Below are 16,545 nucleotides of genomic sequence, written 5' to 3' on the forward strand. Positions count from 1 at the left end.
TCAGCGCACCACTGGGGCGGAGTTCTCTGTGGACTCCCGCCCCTGGCTCCCGCACCTGCAAACAATCTCCTGTGATCAGCGCTCACTCTAGCTCGGTACTTACCTCATCGCTGGATTATTGTGTAACTCTTGTTAGTGTTCCGCTGATTCTCTAGCCTCTTCGAGTAAGATTCGTGAACTATTCTCATGTCACTCTCTTGTCTCTGTGTCAGATTCTACCCGCCTGCCTGAGGACTTCCTTCCCTTGCTTAGTTGTGAGATGGGTGAGTCGGCGTGGTGAGAGCCGGGAGGAGGAGTTTTTGTGTTGGAGTGTTTTCCTAAAAACTGCCCCTCGTGCACCTTGGAACCCCCTGGACCCATCCCCGCACTTTTAGATATTGCACTTGGTGACTGCGGAAAAATAAACAACCAACTCTTGTGATTTCGGTCTGTGTGTGTGACAATGACAGTGTGAACAGCACAAATCCGATATTTTCAAATCCGACCTGGGTCACTTTCGTATGTGGTTCTGAATCCGATACATATCTGATGTTTCAGAAAGCGACTGTTGTTTGAACGGTCATGTCGCATGTCTTTTACGTCACTGACACAAGACAGACGCCGAGAAGACGAACGCTTCCTGTCCATCCAGTGTAGATGTCAGTGAAACTGTTGGAGAAATGTGAACATTTTATTTGTACTGTATAATCTGCAGATTCTCACAGAAATCTGCAACTATCCTTTGAAGTAGGGGTGGGCGATATAAACGATATACGATAGAAACGATATAAATTTGGCCAACGATAGAGATTTTGACTATACCGCTCTATCGCGATAGCGCATGTTGATGATGTCATCAAGCTGCGCCTGTTTTGGTCGAAAGCATCGCAGTGGCTAAAACCATTATCATCTGCAAATTATGGCGGGCGACAGTCACAGCAAAGAGATGAAGCACTGTTGAAATATGGGGAAAGCCAAAAAGTGCGCTTCCTCCACTTCTGTAACATTGATTCATTAATGTTGAATTCTCTCGCAGCTGCTCTGTTCCCATGTTGTTGCAGTATCTTAATAACTAACCTCGTATTGTGGATGAATAATCTCAGTTGTTCTCCTGACTGAAGTGTGGCCGTGTACAGCATCCTGCTATGCGACTGCATTTGTCCCTGACCACCAGAATCCCTCACGTTAACGTTTATCGAGTGGAAAAAAAGTTGGCGTTCATCCTCCAGCTTCACTGTGCTAATGTTATGCTAACATAGCTGTGTTGCTAGCAATCACGTAGCACAACATTATATACCAGCTAGCCCAACTTCAGTAACCCTGCAAACGCCACTGCTGTTTAGTTTCCTGTCTTCATTTATTTCATTTCATTGCATTTCGTTGCCCTGTACCTGTGCATATGCAATGACAATAAAGTTGAATTCTATTCTATTCTATTATGTTGGAAGTGATAGCAGAGCTGTACGTTTTACTTAGTTTCAAAAATCTCTCAGCCAGAACATGGTATGAAATGTTTAGGTGTAAGTAGTGATGGGACGTTCTGTATCGAGGCTTCGGAGCGTGTGTCGAGTAATGGAGGGGGCGTTTCCGCGAAGCGCGTATCGAGGCTTGCTTCATTTATGGGAGGAGCTGAAAATGATGACGTCCGAAGCCTCGCTGCCCGGCTGTACCACGTGACTGGTTCATGAAGTGGTTCGAACTTTGCCGCGAGATATGACAGCGATATAAACCCCTCAGACTTCATTCAAAAATGTGGGTGTTTGATGGAGAGTTGCGGTTAGTGAGAGTTTGGAGACAGTTTGGAGGTTTATGAGAGTGAGGAGAGAAAGTCAGGAGAGAATGGAGCCAGCTAAGAAGAGGAGGATGTCCTCCCCTGTGTGGGAACATTTTGATTTTATTCCTCCCAACAAGGTATGTAAATTTCTACAGAAGATGTATTTTCATGATACTGATGGTGCAATACAATTTATGTTGAGCTGTCTTGACTTTTGTACAAGGTGAAGTGTTTGCTATGTGCCAGGGAGCTGGGATATAACAACAACACCTCATCCATGCTTAGGCACTACAGAGCTTTGCATGAGAATAAGGGGAACACCGATTGTGGAGCAAGACCAGGTGAGCCATCAAATGCAATGATAATATAGCATGCAGTAATGTTACCAAATGATATAACAATATTATACAACTGTTATAAGTTACGTGTGTGATATTTATATTTGTGCTTTGTCTTTATTGTCTTTCCTCAGGAGAACAATCTCAAATAGATGAAGACCTGGTTACCATGGTGATTGAGGACTCCCAGCCATTTAGCATTGTGGAGGACAAAGGATTCAACAGATTTGTTAAATCATTAAATCCTAGCTATGTTCTCCCCACTGAAAAGGTCGTAAAAGCAGTGAAAATTTAGTTTTTACAGAATAAAATGTGAACAGGCAGGACTGAGGCTCAAAGCCTCAGTGTGTAGCTGTCCATACCTCAACGTTACAAAAGCACAACCACTGTCCACACCCCAACCACACCTCACCTCACAGTAAATGATCATTTCCATTTCAAGCATTTCCAAATAATCATTTCCCATACTGCCACTATAAATATACACAGTATACTGCCATCACTACAATATACATGTTTTACACACTCCTTTTGTTGTTGACATTTACAGGCTGTGTGCAAAATGCCACACTCTTCAAATTCATGCCAGCCATTATTTTTACGTCCAGTAGGTGTCCTGCTAGAGCAAATGAAGCTTCATGAAGCTTCGCGTTGGGGTGAACCAATTGGATGAAAAGCTTCAGTGCTTCATGGGGCTTCATCTGCCCATCACTAGGTGTAAGCTAGCGAGCTAACTTCCTGCTAACTTCTAACTCTGTTAAATTTAATAACTTTTTTATTTTATTAAAGATGAAAGAATTTAGACCGTTTTTAACTCTCAGTGTTCGTTTGACTTTGGGACCTGAAGTAGAAGGAGTTTTGGACCCAGATTACTCCGCGAAGCTCCTCCCTACGGCAGCCGTAATGCTCTGACATCAAAACATTTTTAACAGATTTCTGCCCAAATCGGTTCGAGGTCAGTAAGCACAACCAGAATTCATACATAAGGCACACTCTCGATTTTTGAGAAAATTAAAGGATTATAAGTGTGCCTTATAGTGTGGAAAATACGTTATACAGAAGAAAAGAATATATCGCGATATATATCGTTACCGCACATGCTTCAAATTATATCGCGATATGGATTTTAGGCCATATCGCCCAGCCCTACTTTGAAGCACTGCTCCTCTCTAAAACAGCAATAAGGATCATTATTAGGCCATATGTAAATAACAACATAACTTTATAACCTAAAGCAAAATTGGGAAAAGTAAAGTCTGAAATAAGTCTTTATATTGAGGTCCATCAGTCAAACAATACTGTTTGGTCTGGGTCTAAACAGAGCGCATCGTGTTCCTCACTCTGTAGGTGATTTTCCTGAGACTGTTACCAAGCCATGGGTTCAGACATGTGGATGACACCTGGGTGAAAATTAAATCTCAGGACGTACCACAATTCACGGATCACATTAACTCGGTGGACCGACACATCAAATTCACCAGGGAGGATATGAAAAGTGGCAGGTTAGCCTTCTTAGACTGTGAGATTTCCATCAGTAATGGGGGACATCTAAAAGCTGACGTGTACCGTAAACCTACACATACGGATCAGTATCTAAGGTTTGACTCTCATCATCCACTGGAGCACAAACTGGGCGTCATCAGGACACTACAACACAGAACAAACACCATCCCCACAGACACAGCAGCCAGGGAGGCAGAAGAACAGCACATCAAGAAGGCCCTGAGGAAATTTGAACTCTTGTTTGAGGGCGAAGTCAAGGAGGCCATTTATGTGAAAAGGGAAAGACCATCTCTAAATCGAGGAGGGGGCCTAAGGGTACATCTGTCACCATCTTACAATGCTGTGATTGCAGCCATTCCCCAACTCTCTGTGAATGGGACTCATGGCCATTGATCAGTGGTCTTTGATCAGTGGGTTTTGGTCAGTGGTTGTTGATCGATGGTCATGAGAATTTGCATAATTAATATTTGTTTCATCCCCCCATCATACGCTGCCACTCCCTATATTTTATTGCACAATACTTTGTCACTTTCTAGAATCGCCTGCACTGATAGTTAAGTTATTTATTCTCCAGGATATAGTCTAAGGAGCTTGGAAAGAAAAGCGTCTGGACTTCTTGAGTTGCTTGAAGACGTTTCACCTCTCATCCGTGAAGCTTCTTCAGTTCTAAGGGTCCAGGATATAGTTATATTGTTTCTTCGTTAGAGTTATTTGATACTATATTTTGCACTATCCTACTTTAAATTACTGTATGCTACTATTCTTTATTGTATATATTGTATATCTTATTCATCTGTTCCTCTGTCTCTCTTGCTGCTTTGGGCATGTGTATGACAAAAGAATTTCCCTCGGGATGAATAAAGTTATTCTTATTCTTTTGCGCATGCGGGCTGCTTTAAGGGTTCACACTAGAACACGTTTGCTGTCACATTATTTGTAGTGTGAACAAGCAGACAAAAATAAAAAGTCTTCCTTTGAATAAATCTTATTATATTTGTGTTTGTCTTCTTTTAGATGTGTATGCAATGTTTGGATGTGCTGGAACTTCTCTAACTGTGTGGAAAACAACCATTTGTGATGCTATTCCCAATAAGGCTTTAAGGTGACATTTTTCACACAATTTCTGTTCCTTTATTAAACAAAAGCAAGCTTTTAATCTTTTCTATCTATCTTTTTGGAATTACCATCACTTTTTTTTTTCAGTTTTTTACTTTAGGATTTATGTTCCTGTCACAGTTGAGGATTGAGTGGACTCAGGCGCGGAGCTCTGAATATAGGCAGTGAGTCTATTTACAGTGAATAAAGGTTGGCAATAGCTAGAATGTGCAATAATAATAGTTGGTGCGTCCTCCTTCCCGTGCTCAGACCGTGCGTGGTAATGAGTGCCCGTCTCTCCTCCAAGTGCTTCCTTCGTCCCAGTTCCTAGTTGCACATGTTATACCCACAAATGTGTGATTGCATTTATGTGAATTAATTTAAGTAATTCTACTTTCAATGTAAGTGATATTTCTTTTCCTCCAAGAAGTCTAGTGCAAGAGGCAAAATAACATATGATAAAATGGCAAAAGGAGTCATGCTCCAGGCAGGAGACAGAGTTCTGGTCAGAACCCTCAGTGAGCAGGGAGGATCTGGCAAGTTAAGATCATATTGGGAGAGGGCTATTTATATAGTTAAAGAGCAGCTAGCAGATAGCCCAGTTTACGTAGTCCATCCTGAGGCTGGAGACCCAAAAAGAACCCAAACATTGCACCGCAATCTGCTGTTACTGGTAAATGACTTACCTGTTCAAGTCACTCCCCCCCAGGCAAAGCCTGTGATTGGAAAGACAACACGCAACAGACGAAGGATGGAAAGATCTACAGTTGCACAAAGACAAACAGACATGTGAGATAACTCTGACAGCGGTTCAGAGAGTGATTGCTCGGGGTACTGGCTAAGAGCACCTGTTGAAAGGACTGAGTAGGGATCTGGACCATGATCAACATCCTGCATCTCAGTCATACCAGACCAAAGAACCTATTAGAGTAACAACAAACACACACACACACAAAAAAAAATATATATATATATATATATATTGAACAGCCTCGAATCCCGCCGATCGTCATTCATCGAGGAGAAAAGACAGACAGTTAATCCACAGGAACTTCCTGGCTGACGTCAGTCTTTCAACGTGCCTCTCCTCCCCTCGGTGAATGTCGACTCCAGGGATCCTGCATCGAAGGACCAATTAATGATAGGTTTGTAGCTTATACCTATTCGCTGGAACGTTAAAGACAATATAATTACACAGCAAGCAAGACACGAAGTAGGCAAAGTTCTTCATGTTACTCGTGCACGGGAGAGAACCGGACAAACGCCGTTCCTTCGCTTGACCCCAGTTGCTCTCTCCGTTCTCCTGTAACACTGCTCTTTTATTGAGGTTACATGAATATGCATAGGTTCATTAACATATGACGTCTACATACACACAAAGAGTACTTTGCCTGTGTGTGTGTGTGTGTGTGTGTGTGTGTGTGTGTGTGTGTGTGTGTGTGTGTGTGTGAGAGATTTGTGTGAGGTCAAGATGTGACCCTGTGAAGACTCCCCAAAGCTGGTGCCAGGAGTCTAGCGGGTCCATCTGAACAAAGGGCTCTTATGCTTAAAGAGATATACGTGTGTTTGCTATACCATATATCAACAAAGAGAAGATAGGACCTCTCTTATGCTCCTAGGATGTGGGTGTGCATTCCCAAGCCTCTGTAGTCTGCTAAAGACCACAGTCCTATCATTACACAATTGATTGTACACCTCTAAGCATAAATGACAATCAACAATACAAAACCTAACATATAAAAAAACACCCAGCACGCCCCTGCGGGCGGTTTATCCTTCAAGCTCGGGTCCTCTACCAGAGGCCTGGGAGCTTGAGGGTCCTGCGCAGTATCTTAGCTGTTCCCAGGACTGCGCTCTTCTGGACAGAGATCTCCGATGTTGTTCCCGGGATCTGCTGGAGCCACTCGCCTATCTTGGGAGTCACCGCACCTAGTGCTCCGATTACCACGGGGACCACCGTTACCTTCACCCTCCACATCCTCTCGAGCTCTTCTCTGAGCCCTTGGTATTTCTCCAGCTTCTCGTGTTCCTTCTTCCTGATATTGCTGTCATTCGGAACCGCTACATCGATCACTACGGCCGTCTTCTTCTGTTTGTCTACCACCACTATGTCCGGTTGGTTAGCCACCACCATTTTGTCCGTCTGTATCTGGAAGTCCCACAGGATCTTAGCTCGGTCATTCTCCACCACCCTTGGGGGCATCTCCCATTTTGACCTCGGGACTTCCAGGTTATACTCGGCACAGATGTTCCTGTACACTATGCCGGCCACTTGGTTATGGCGTTCCATGTATGCCTTGCCTGCTAGCATCTTGCACCCTGCTGTTATGTGCTGGATTGTCTCTGGGGCATCTTTACACAGCCTGCACCTGGGGTCTTGCCTGGTGTGATAGATCCCAGCCTCTATGGATCTTGTACTCAGAGCTTGTTCTTGTGCTGCCATGATTAGTGCCTCTGTGCTGTCTTTCAGTCCAGCTTTGTCCAGCCACTGGTAGGATTTCTGGATATCAGCCACCTCCTCTATCTGCCGGTGGTACATACCGTGCAGGGGCCTGTCCTTCCATGATGGTTCCTCGTCTCCCTCCTCTTTCTTGGGTTTCTGCTGCCTGAGGTATTCACTGAGCACTCGGTCAGTTGGGGCCATCTTCCCAATGTATTCTTGGATGTTCGTTGTCTCATCCTGGACTGTGGTGCTGACACTCACCAGTCCCCGGCCCCCTTCCTTCCGCTTAGCGTACAGCCTCAGGGTGCTGGACTTGGGGTGAAACCCTCCATGCATGGTAAGGAGCTTTCTTGTCTTTATGTCAGTGGCTTCTATCTCCTCCTTTGGCCAGCCTATTACCCCAGCAGGGTACCTGATCACGGGCAGGGCGTACGTGTTGATGGCCCGGATCTTGTTCTTACCATTCAGCTGACTCCTCAGGACTTGCCTGACCCTCTGCAGGTACTTGGTGGTTGCAGCTTTTCTAGCGGCCTCTTCATGGTTCCCATTCGCCTGCGGGATCCCCAAGTACTTGTAACTGTCCTCTATGTCTGCAATGTTGCCTTCTGGTAGTTCAATCCCCTCAGTTCTGACTACCTTCCCTCTCTTTGTTACCATCCGACTACACTTCTCCAGTCCGAACGACATTCCAATGTCATTGCTGTATAGCCTGGTAGTGTGGATCAGTGAATCGATGTCTCGTTCACTCTTGGCATACAGCTTGATGTCATCCATGTACAGGAGGTGGCTGACAACTGCTCCGTTCCGTAGTCGGTATCCGTAGCCAGTCTTGTTAATGATCTCACTGAGGGGGTTCAGGCCTATGCAGCCTTGGTGGTGCTGTTCTCTTATTGTTCCCTTGCCACTGAGAGTACACCTTTGCTGGTTCTGTGGAGAACAGCTGGTTTATTCTCCTGCCTTCTATCTCTCTGGTGTACCTCCTCAAGCGGCTGGCCAAGGCTGTGAGTCTTTGCTTGGCAGTTTCCAAGGCCTCAGGTATGGACAGCTTGCTGTATTTCTTAGGCACCTTATTCGTCGCACCTTTCTGCAACTCCGTTAGTTGGCTAACCTCTCTCCGTGCTACTTTGATCTTGCCCTCTAGCCTCCTTCTCCATGGAGGGTACTGCCCCTTGTGGCTGTTCAACTTGTAGCCAAGCATCTCACTGATCACTGCTGCCGTATTGTAGATCAGCTTGTTAGTGTCGGTAATTGTGGTTGTTGATCCGGGCGACGTCCGAGCCGGCATGCCTTCATATTTATCTGTCTCGCTCATGTCTGCGGTAGGCTTGCTTAGCATAGGGGGTCTAGCCTTAGGACCCTTACTGGATACAGACGCCCCAGGCAGGAATCGAACTTGCGATCCTCTGTTCCAAAGGCGTGTAGTCTAAGATACTGCGCAGGACCCTCAAGCTCCCAGGCCTCTGGTAGAGGACCCGAGCTTGAAGGATAAACCGCCCGCAGGGGCGTGCTGGGTGGTTTTTTTATATATATATTGTGGAGGTACGTAATAACGACAGGAGAGGTCTCAGTGTCTCACTCCAACTTTATTAACTGACTCTCAGAACTTCACATATAGTAAGCGCCAAAATCTACACCCCAACACTTCCCTTCAACTTGGGTGTGAGTGGAGCCACCTGGTGGTCCGCCACAATATATATACATCGATATTCACCTGTGCAGACTATGGAAGACACACTGACTGTGCCTGAACATGCACCATTCGTCAGCATTGAACAATTAGAAGAGGAAACCGGGAGAGAATGCTCACACCTGCCATGTTCTCTGACAGAGGAGCTGAAAGAAATTCAAGTGGGTAGTGACAGTCTATCTGAACCCAGAGGTGAGGAGTGTGAAACTCATTCGCAGTCTAACTTACAGGTTCAACCACCGGGACATGTACAAACATTAGAAGGTCTACCCGTCACAGAAAGCCACGACAGTTTCTGACTTATGAATCATTGGGTAAGCCCTCAGTGCAGTCACATGCAGCAGGTAATATAGTTGGGAAAAGCACAGCACCACAGTTACCTGCCATAACCATACCATCATACACTGTATTTCCATACCCACCACTGGCAATTGTGCCACCTGTGTGTATGTCACAGTCACCAATGTACTGCACCCCATTACCATACTCACCATACCAGTATCACGCATCACTGGCCCCATCTGCATACACATCACCCCCACTGTTTGTTTCATAACCAGTTCTTGGACTGATAAGATAGGTTATGATAAGAGTTAATAAGAGAGTTTGAGAAAAAAAGGTTAAAAATGTCATGATTTTGTGAATGTAAGGAGTGAGAGAGGAAAACACGCACACACACACGCATATAAAGACAAAGGCAGGTTGACCGGTTGGGGCGCCGTCTGACCCTGACAGTTCCTCTGTGACAGCAAATGCTGAACCGGTCCAGCAATATTTACCCAAACTATTTAACATGTTTGATTCATTTAATTTTAGTCATAGGTTGTTAGGCTTTTGAGCCAGGTCATAACAAATGTATGTTTACGTTTAATATTTCAACATTAAAGACTTTTTTTACTTGTTTTAGTAATCACTGAATGCATGTTTCAAACACTTCAGTGTTAAACGTTTTGTTGTTTCAGCTGTTTGAACAAAGTAAGTTACTGTCTGAATATGTCAGGTGAGATTTATTGTTGTATACAAACTGATATCCTGTGATTGATCACGGGGGAGACCGTGGCTCAGGGGGTTGAGAAGCTTATCTTGTAACGGGAAGGTCGCCGGTTCGATCCCCAGCTATCTCTGTCCTGGTCGTTGTGACCATCCCAGTGAAATAACAACCACCAACAACACTGAGATGGTCCTGGATCAGAGTCCAGACAGAGATCATCATCAGTCTGAACACAGGAAGCAGCAGCTTTTCATCAGACAGAACCAGGACCAGGATCCAGGCTCAGTTAGTGGGAACCAGAATGCGACCTGAAAGAACCATGGACACTGGTTTTAACAGATTGTCAATGGAGAGTTGTACTTAGTAGTCAGTATAAGCTTTTAATGATATAAGTTTGCATATGATAGCATACTCATGTTGACCTTTTGATGACTTAGACTGTTGTTCAGTACAAGACTTGTTCTGTTCTCTTTTATTAGTTTCTTCCCACAGCGACAATAAAAGCAGAACAAGCAGTTTCACTCCCTACCAGGAAGAGGACTCGCTTCCCCGCTCACACACTCACACACATACGCATCAACATTCCTCTGTCTATGAACAGACATATTTACTATTGTATTACCCTTGTATATAAATAAAGACAAGAGCAAGAATAGAGCGCACATCACAGGGCCCCCACTCTGGTGTGAGCGCTCTGTGACTGCCCTTGCAAGTAAAATCTGCAGCGTGTGTGTGTGTTTCTACTCTCTGACTCTCAGCTGAAGAAGTGTCTTAGAATACATCTCTTGACACAGATCAATGGCAATGATTCAGTAAAGTTTCATGTTTCAGGGCCTGAACCAGGTCTGAGAGTCCTCCAGAAACAGTAAAAACCTGTGTTTGAAACATTAATGTAACTAACAGGTGTCTGAAAATAAACAGCAATGCTCTAAACCTGCCTGAAACATCAATATATTAAATGAATGCAGATCCAAACCAGTTTTAGATTCATGTAATGTGGTTTGAGATTTAGTCTGGTCTAAACTGGTATGAACTGATTTCATCCTGGTTCTAAACTGGTTTCAGGTATGAACTGGTCTGTGAGTGGGAGTTCTGACCTCGGGCCTTCCTCCTGTAGTAGATGAATCCAGCCAAAGATAAGATCAGACCCAGGATCAGTCCTGAGGCTCCGATGGTGAGCTTGTTCCTCTCTGACTCGGGCATGGACGAGGAGGGATCTGAGTCACACAGGTGAGAGTCAGACAGGTAGGTATGTACAGGTGTGTACAGGTGTGTAGATACAGACAGGTATTTACCCCAGTCAGTGATCAGAGGTTTCTCCAGGCTGGCGTGCTCCACCTTACAGGAGATCTTCTCTCCAGACCTTCAACACAAACATCAGTGACTCTCAGATCTGGACTTTAAACTTTTAAACTTGCAGACCTCATGATAAAATTTGTTCAGGTTTCATTATTAGAAATGACGCTCCTGGACCTGATGTGGACTCACCTGGGTGTGTACTCCAGGTGTGAGTGGGTCTGGTAGTACCAATCACCATCTGCCATCTCCTCAGTGGAAGTGACATCAGAGGTGACTTCCTGTCCATCTCTCAGCCAGCTCACTTTGATGTATTTGGGGTAGAAGTCATAGACACTGCAGACCAACATGGCTTGATGGATACCAGAAGGAGGCGTACTGGAGTGAAGTCTGACGTACGGCTTAGCTGAAAGACATTATGAGTTTCTGTCGTTGGTAATATCATATCATCAGGGATCTTTGTATTCATGTTTAATAATAAAGATACTGTCACATATAACCAGTCTGACATCAGATGATGAATCAGCTGTGAGGAGAAACATCATCAGGCTGTAAACATCATTATTATAAAGTAAGACATGCAGAGCTGTATGTGCTGGAAATCTACCAGACTTGAACCTGGATCAGGTTTTATTAATATCCAGTGAAGTGCTGACTCAGAGTGACATCAGTGTGAACCATCAGTGAACTGATCCTCCTGCAGATCAGCTGCTGTGGTTTGAAAGTAAATCTGACACATGGAGACTAGATGATAAACTATCGCTATAGATCATCCACACATAGATGAACCCAGCCTGCTTTCACTCAGTTTAATATCAACATCAAGCTAAAGGACTGAATCCACAGCTGGTCCCAGTTTGAATTTCTGCTCATCCAGCTGTTTGATTCATGAGCAGAAATTATAAAATACAAATGACTTATTATTGTTAGATACTAGGGGTGCAACGATATTCGTATCGATATTGAACCGTTCGATACAGTGCTTTCGGTTCGGTACGCATATGTATCGAACAATACAAAATTTGTAATTTATTTTATCAACTTGTGTTGAGCGCTCAGTGAATCTGCGTTCGACTACTCCGCCTAGGCTGCACTGTCCAGCGCAGATCCACTGAGCGCTCAACACAGACATCATCGTCAGAAGGAAGAGCGCAGGGCAAGCTAGCGAGACAGAAGTTAAGCTCCCCTTGCAACATGGACCTCCCCCACCCTCATTCAGATCTGGCGTTTGGAATTATTTTGGTTTTCATGTGACGTATGACCCTGAAGGTAAGTGCGTCATGGACTAAAGTAAAACAGTATGTTGGATGTGCCACGCAATGCTCAATTACATGGGTGGGAGCTAGTGTGTTAGCGCAGTTAGCTCGTTAACGTGTTGGCCGTCCAGCCCCATGCACGGGGCGATCGGCGGTAGCTCGTTAACGGAGATTTGCCGTGTTGTGGCGTTAAGGTCATTTCAACAAGATTAACCTGAAAGCACTAGTGGGAACACAACGAATATGACTGCACATTTACACCGACATCATCCTAGTGCAAAGACAAAGATGAGTGATTCCTCAATCAGATATAGGGCTCGCAATATCGCTAGCCCGACGTCCCGGGGCTAGCGATTTTTTCAGTCGGGCTACCAAAATCTATCTCTGCCCTGCCCGTCGGGCTATTGTAGGAAGGAAAAATATATGTCAATGCTTTTGCATTCTTTCAGAAATGTAGCTGGGTAATTATGTCATTGGCATCGGTGAGCCACTGTCAATATGTGACATTGAAATCGCGTTTGAATTTGCGCTTGTTTTTTTGCTTTCACTTTGCAATCGCGCGAACTGTGTATAGAGAGCGACAGCACTGATCTGTGAGTGATGATAATTTGTGCACCAATTCCTCTGACATCGTCTTATCAATCGTTAGCTTACTATGCAAACATGACAAGTGAAATCTCCCGCAGCTTAAACATGTGAGAGGTTGATCGCGCAGAGAATCGCTGAGCTTATGTGAGTGTGTGTGTAAAAGCAGCAGGATATATATTTTAGTTCTGCTGAGCCAAATAAGACAGGTCAGGGTGAAGAAGTGACAGCCAAAGAAAAGCTTACCACAAAACGGAGAAGTTATGACAAATCAGACTATAAGGCAAAAAGAAAGTGCAGCTTTATGGTTTATATGGACAAAAGAATTTCTGTGGCTGCAATATGACGAGCTAAATAACCAGGGGTGCACATAAGTGGTCCGCAGGTGCGCATTCGCTGTCAAAATAAAAAACACGCACAGTTAAAATATATATTTATAATTTTAATAAATGACAAATTAAAAAGGCATGAACTTTTTTTGTATCGAAAAAATATCGAACCGTGACACCAAAGTATCGAACCGAACCGAACCGTGAATTTTGTGTATCGTTGCACCCCTATTAGATACACTTATTTCTATTCACACTATGTTTGTGTTGAGGAGGAGATTGTGATTGTGGTGGTGAGCAAGGCCCTGAAAGGGGGGGGGGGGGGGGGGGGTGTAATTCTAGTCAGTGTAAGGGCACATGCATGTGGATGGCGCTAGCTGCCATATAGTGCCTCAAGTGGCCTGTCTGGGTAAGGAGAGAAAAAAAATCAGTCAGAGAAGCCGTGCACACGCTCTGGTGTGTGTGAAGCTGAGGAGAAGTAGCTGTCTCCCGCGTGTTGTCACGGGCAGCCACATTAAGAAAGCCTCACGGTTCGGCTGAGCCCAAAAGGGGTTTCCGTGAGGTCAGTGGAGCAGAAGTCGCAACTGCAGCAAGCTTAGACGGAGTTTCACTCCGTGTGCGAAGCTTGGCTTGTGTAGCCGCGAGCCGCAACTGGTGGTGCTGCAGGCCACCGTCGAGGTAGGTAGCATGGGGAGTTGGAGCGAGAGCTAACTCCAGCTGTGCTTTTCTTTAAGACCCTCCACCGTTTCCTGTTGGATTAGGCTGGGTTCGGAGCGAGAGAGCATAGTTAGCCGACTCACTGGGAGCTGACGAGCCGATGGGAGGACTTTAGCCATGACACTTAATGTGTCATGGCTAACCTTATCTAATTACTGTGTCAGAAAAGTAACTTAATTACTACATAAGTATTTAACTAAATACTTCTTAAAATCCATATAACCCTTGAATGTACAAACAATAGAAATTAAACTCTTTAAATAATAAATACATTTTGTTAAAGATGGACACTCTACAGTACGCAGCGTAGCCTGCCAGGGCTGGACTGGGACAAAACATCAGCCCGGGCATGTTGACTGGAGACCGGCCCCCCAGGTATTAAAGCCATAAAGCCTTTGAATGAAAACAAACACTGTTGTCACAGTGATGCACAGTCTTGTTGGTATACATGTGTCAATCTAATAAACTTGAATCATCCTCCCTATGCTGGTATTCTAAACAGCACCTGGAAGCAGACTGTTGGTCGAGTTAACCTCCTGAACATCTACAACACGCGGTGGAAACCTGACATTAAGACAGAGAAGACTAGAGGTGAGACATGATCATTACTGATTACTGATGACAGATTTAGATATATTTTCATAAACCATTCATTTGCCACATCAATAAACAGCACGGCAGGGCAAAATATTTTTTCTAACATGGCAACCTTTAAAAAGTGAAAGGAGACAGAAAGACAGGTGAGAAAGAAAAACTTAATTGACTTTTGATGGCATTTTACACACAGTACTGGTGCAGTATCTAGAAAATGTGGGAAATACTGGCATCATACACAGTACTTACTTCTGAAGAAATTATGTACAATAATGGATTTCTATACATTTTACATCATTGATCAGTTTCATGATTGAAGTAGCAACAGGAGAGGGAGGGGAGAATGAGAGAAGAAGAGGCAGCTGTGCAGCAAAGACAGAATAACTCCAGCTTTGTGTCTTTTTCATTGTAGCTGAAGTACCGGACAAACTGTTCCTTTTCACCTCAATAGAAACGTGCAATATTTTCTCTGAATACGAGAGACGATTCAGTTTTTTACGGGACGGTTGGCAACTCTACTAACTAACCTTATGAACAAGATAAAACAAGTTCAACGTCAGTAACATCATAGCACCACCCAGCTGTATAGAAACGAGTTATTGTAACTGACAGTAAAAAGTCAGCACGACTAAAATAAACTCCACCTAAACTTGGTTTATATCTGACCCAGATAGACTGCAGCTCATAACTTCTTACCTGAAGTTCAGTTCACCTGACACTCTCGGACCGGCGGCCGCCTCGGGGCTCTCCTCCTGCCTCCCCTTTCCTTCATCCACCTGCTGGCCTCCATCACTTGCTAATGTTACTGAATCTGTAGAAGCTCCACCATAGCCACCACAAAACAACTGAGTTATTTTTACACACCTCCCAGCATCTGGCCAATCCACCACCTTTCAGTGTTTATACTGTTACGGAAAAAAAACAAAGAAAAAAAACCCCCATCGCCCATTAAAAACGAAAAATCAATGGCAAATGCCCGGTATGCCCGATGGCCAGTCCAGCTATGTAGCCTGCAATCATTCTTTAAGCTCACCTTCAGGTGCTTTCTGTGCTGCTGAAGTAAAATCAGGTTTTGCTGCTTAGCAGGAGCTGCCACGGTGTTATCCATGGATGATGAACAAGAATCACTCAGAAGTGTTCGTCTATGCTCCGTGTCAGGCGCTTCAGTAGATGACTCGTGCTATTAACAGCAGCCGATAGTTTTTACATATTACTGTAATGTTCTTGTCTGCTTGTTTCAGAAAAGTGAAGAGATGGGAGTATGTCCATGTCATAAAACAGCCACTCGCTTCAGCCGAGTCAGACAGCTTCCGCTGTAGAATACGACTGTGCAGCAAACTGGCACGAAATGACGCGCAGCTGCACACAGCGATGTTAAAGAGCAGAGTTTACTTCTACGTTTAGAAGATAAATTATTGAAATTAAATAATGATATTCAGCGAGTTTAATTATTTTACAATGTAACGCAAGTACATTGTAAGTAACTGTGATTAAAATACCTAAAAATGAACAGTAATCAGTTACTCTACTTTTTCAGTGGAAAAGTAATTTAATTACAGTAACACCCAACACTGTTTTTTGTCTAACCCAAGCTGCCTTGGAGTAGGGGCACCCTAGCTATCTGGTTGGGGTACAGAAAATCGGAGGGAAGGTAGGCTAGGCTGTGTTTATGTCTGATAGTATAGTATACTCCAGGCAGGCATCGTTTCTCAAGATTTCATCCTGGAGCCCCTCTTCTGTGCCTGTAGCAGCTAGACAGCTAAAACCATTCTTACAGAAGTAAGTATCAGGGTCAACTGTACTAGGGGGGGTCATGGACTCAGATCCCACCACCCTTTAGTCGTTCAGGGCAACCTGTGCGCCTCTTCACCCCTACATAGTGGGGCTAGAAGCCCCTTACATCAGGCGGTACCATCCAGAGCCTGCAGGGGGCGCTCTGTTGGTCTATTTGATCATAT

The 16,545-nt window shown here is 44.4% G+C and overlaps 3 protein-coding genes and 1 long non-coding RNA gene across 7 annotated transcripts in view; 1 reads left to right on the plus strand and 3 right to left on the minus strand.

Moving 5' to 3' along the window:
• LOC113017424 (HLA class II histocompatibility antigen, DR alpha chain-like) overlaps window positions 1–16,545 on the minus strand; it is a 122,878-nt gene that overhangs the window by 66,598 nt on the left and 39,735 nt on the right. The gene's annotated exons all lie outside the window — the stretch shown is intronic.
• LOC113017413 (H-2 class II histocompatibility antigen, E-S beta chain-like) overlaps window positions 1–16,545 on the minus strand; it is a 49,873-nt gene that overhangs the window by 31,819 nt on the left and 1,509 nt on the right. Inside the window, exons 3-6 of one of the 2 annotated variants that reach the window (XM_026160556.2) lie at window positions 11,299–11,512; window positions 11,106–11,173; window positions 10,908–11,027; window positions 8,697–10,118 (exon numbers count right to left, since the gene is read on the minus strand). In XM_026160556.2, the coding sequence (XP_026016341.2) occupies window positions 10,093–10,118; window positions 10,908–11,027; window positions 11,106–11,173; window positions 11,299–11,512 (428 nt within the window). In that variant the 3' untranslated portion in view covers window positions 8,697–10,092. Of the gene's footprint in view, window positions 1–8,696; window positions 10,119–10,907; window positions 11,028–11,105; window positions 11,174–11,298; window positions 11,513–16,545 lie in introns of those variants that run through there. The other variant, XM_080299595.1, reaches the window with a different exon arrangement.
• On the plus strand, window positions 1,510–2,417 carry LOC145426041 (uncharacterized). The gene is made up of 2 exons (XR_013906811.1): window positions 1,510–2,094; window positions 2,226–2,417. It is a non-coding gene; the product is annotated as an uncharacterized LOC145426041 (long non-coding RNA).
• Window positions 4,863–7,395, minus strand: LOC113017426 (uncharacterized). 3 transcript variants are annotated; one of them, XM_080299582.1, is made up of 3 exons: window positions 5,538–7,395; window positions 5,376–5,450; window positions 4,863–5,016 (listed from the first exon to the last, which is right to left on the minus strand). In XM_080299582.1, the coding sequence occupies exon 1, from the start codon at window positions 7,331–7,333 to the stop codon at window positions 6,482–6,484; it is 852 nt and encodes a 283-aa protein (XP_080155708.1). In that variant the 5' UTR covers window positions 7,334–7,395; the 3' UTR covers window positions 4,863–5,016; window positions 5,376–5,450; window positions 5,538–6,481. The 3 variants fall into 3 exon arrangements, with proteins under 3 accessions (XP_080155708.1, XP_080155707.1, XP_080155706.1); XM_080299581.1 differs by having other exon boundaries at window positions 4,863–5,450; XM_080299580.1 differs by having other exon boundaries at window positions 5,376–7,395.

The sequence above is a fragment of the Astatotilapia calliptera genome, chromosome 3 (genome assembly GCF_964374335.1).
Source record: "Astatotilapia calliptera chromosome 3, fAstCal68.1, whole genome shotgun sequence".
Lineage (NCBI taxonomy): Eukaryota > Metazoa > Chordata > Actinopteri > Cichliformes > Cichlidae > Astatotilapia > Astatotilapia calliptera.

Excerpts from the sequence above, each read along its gene's own strand:
- LOC113017426 (XM_080299582.1), bottom strand. The coding sequence starts at position 7,333 with ATGGCCCCAACTGACCGAGTGCTCAGTGAATACCTCAGGCAGCAGAAA.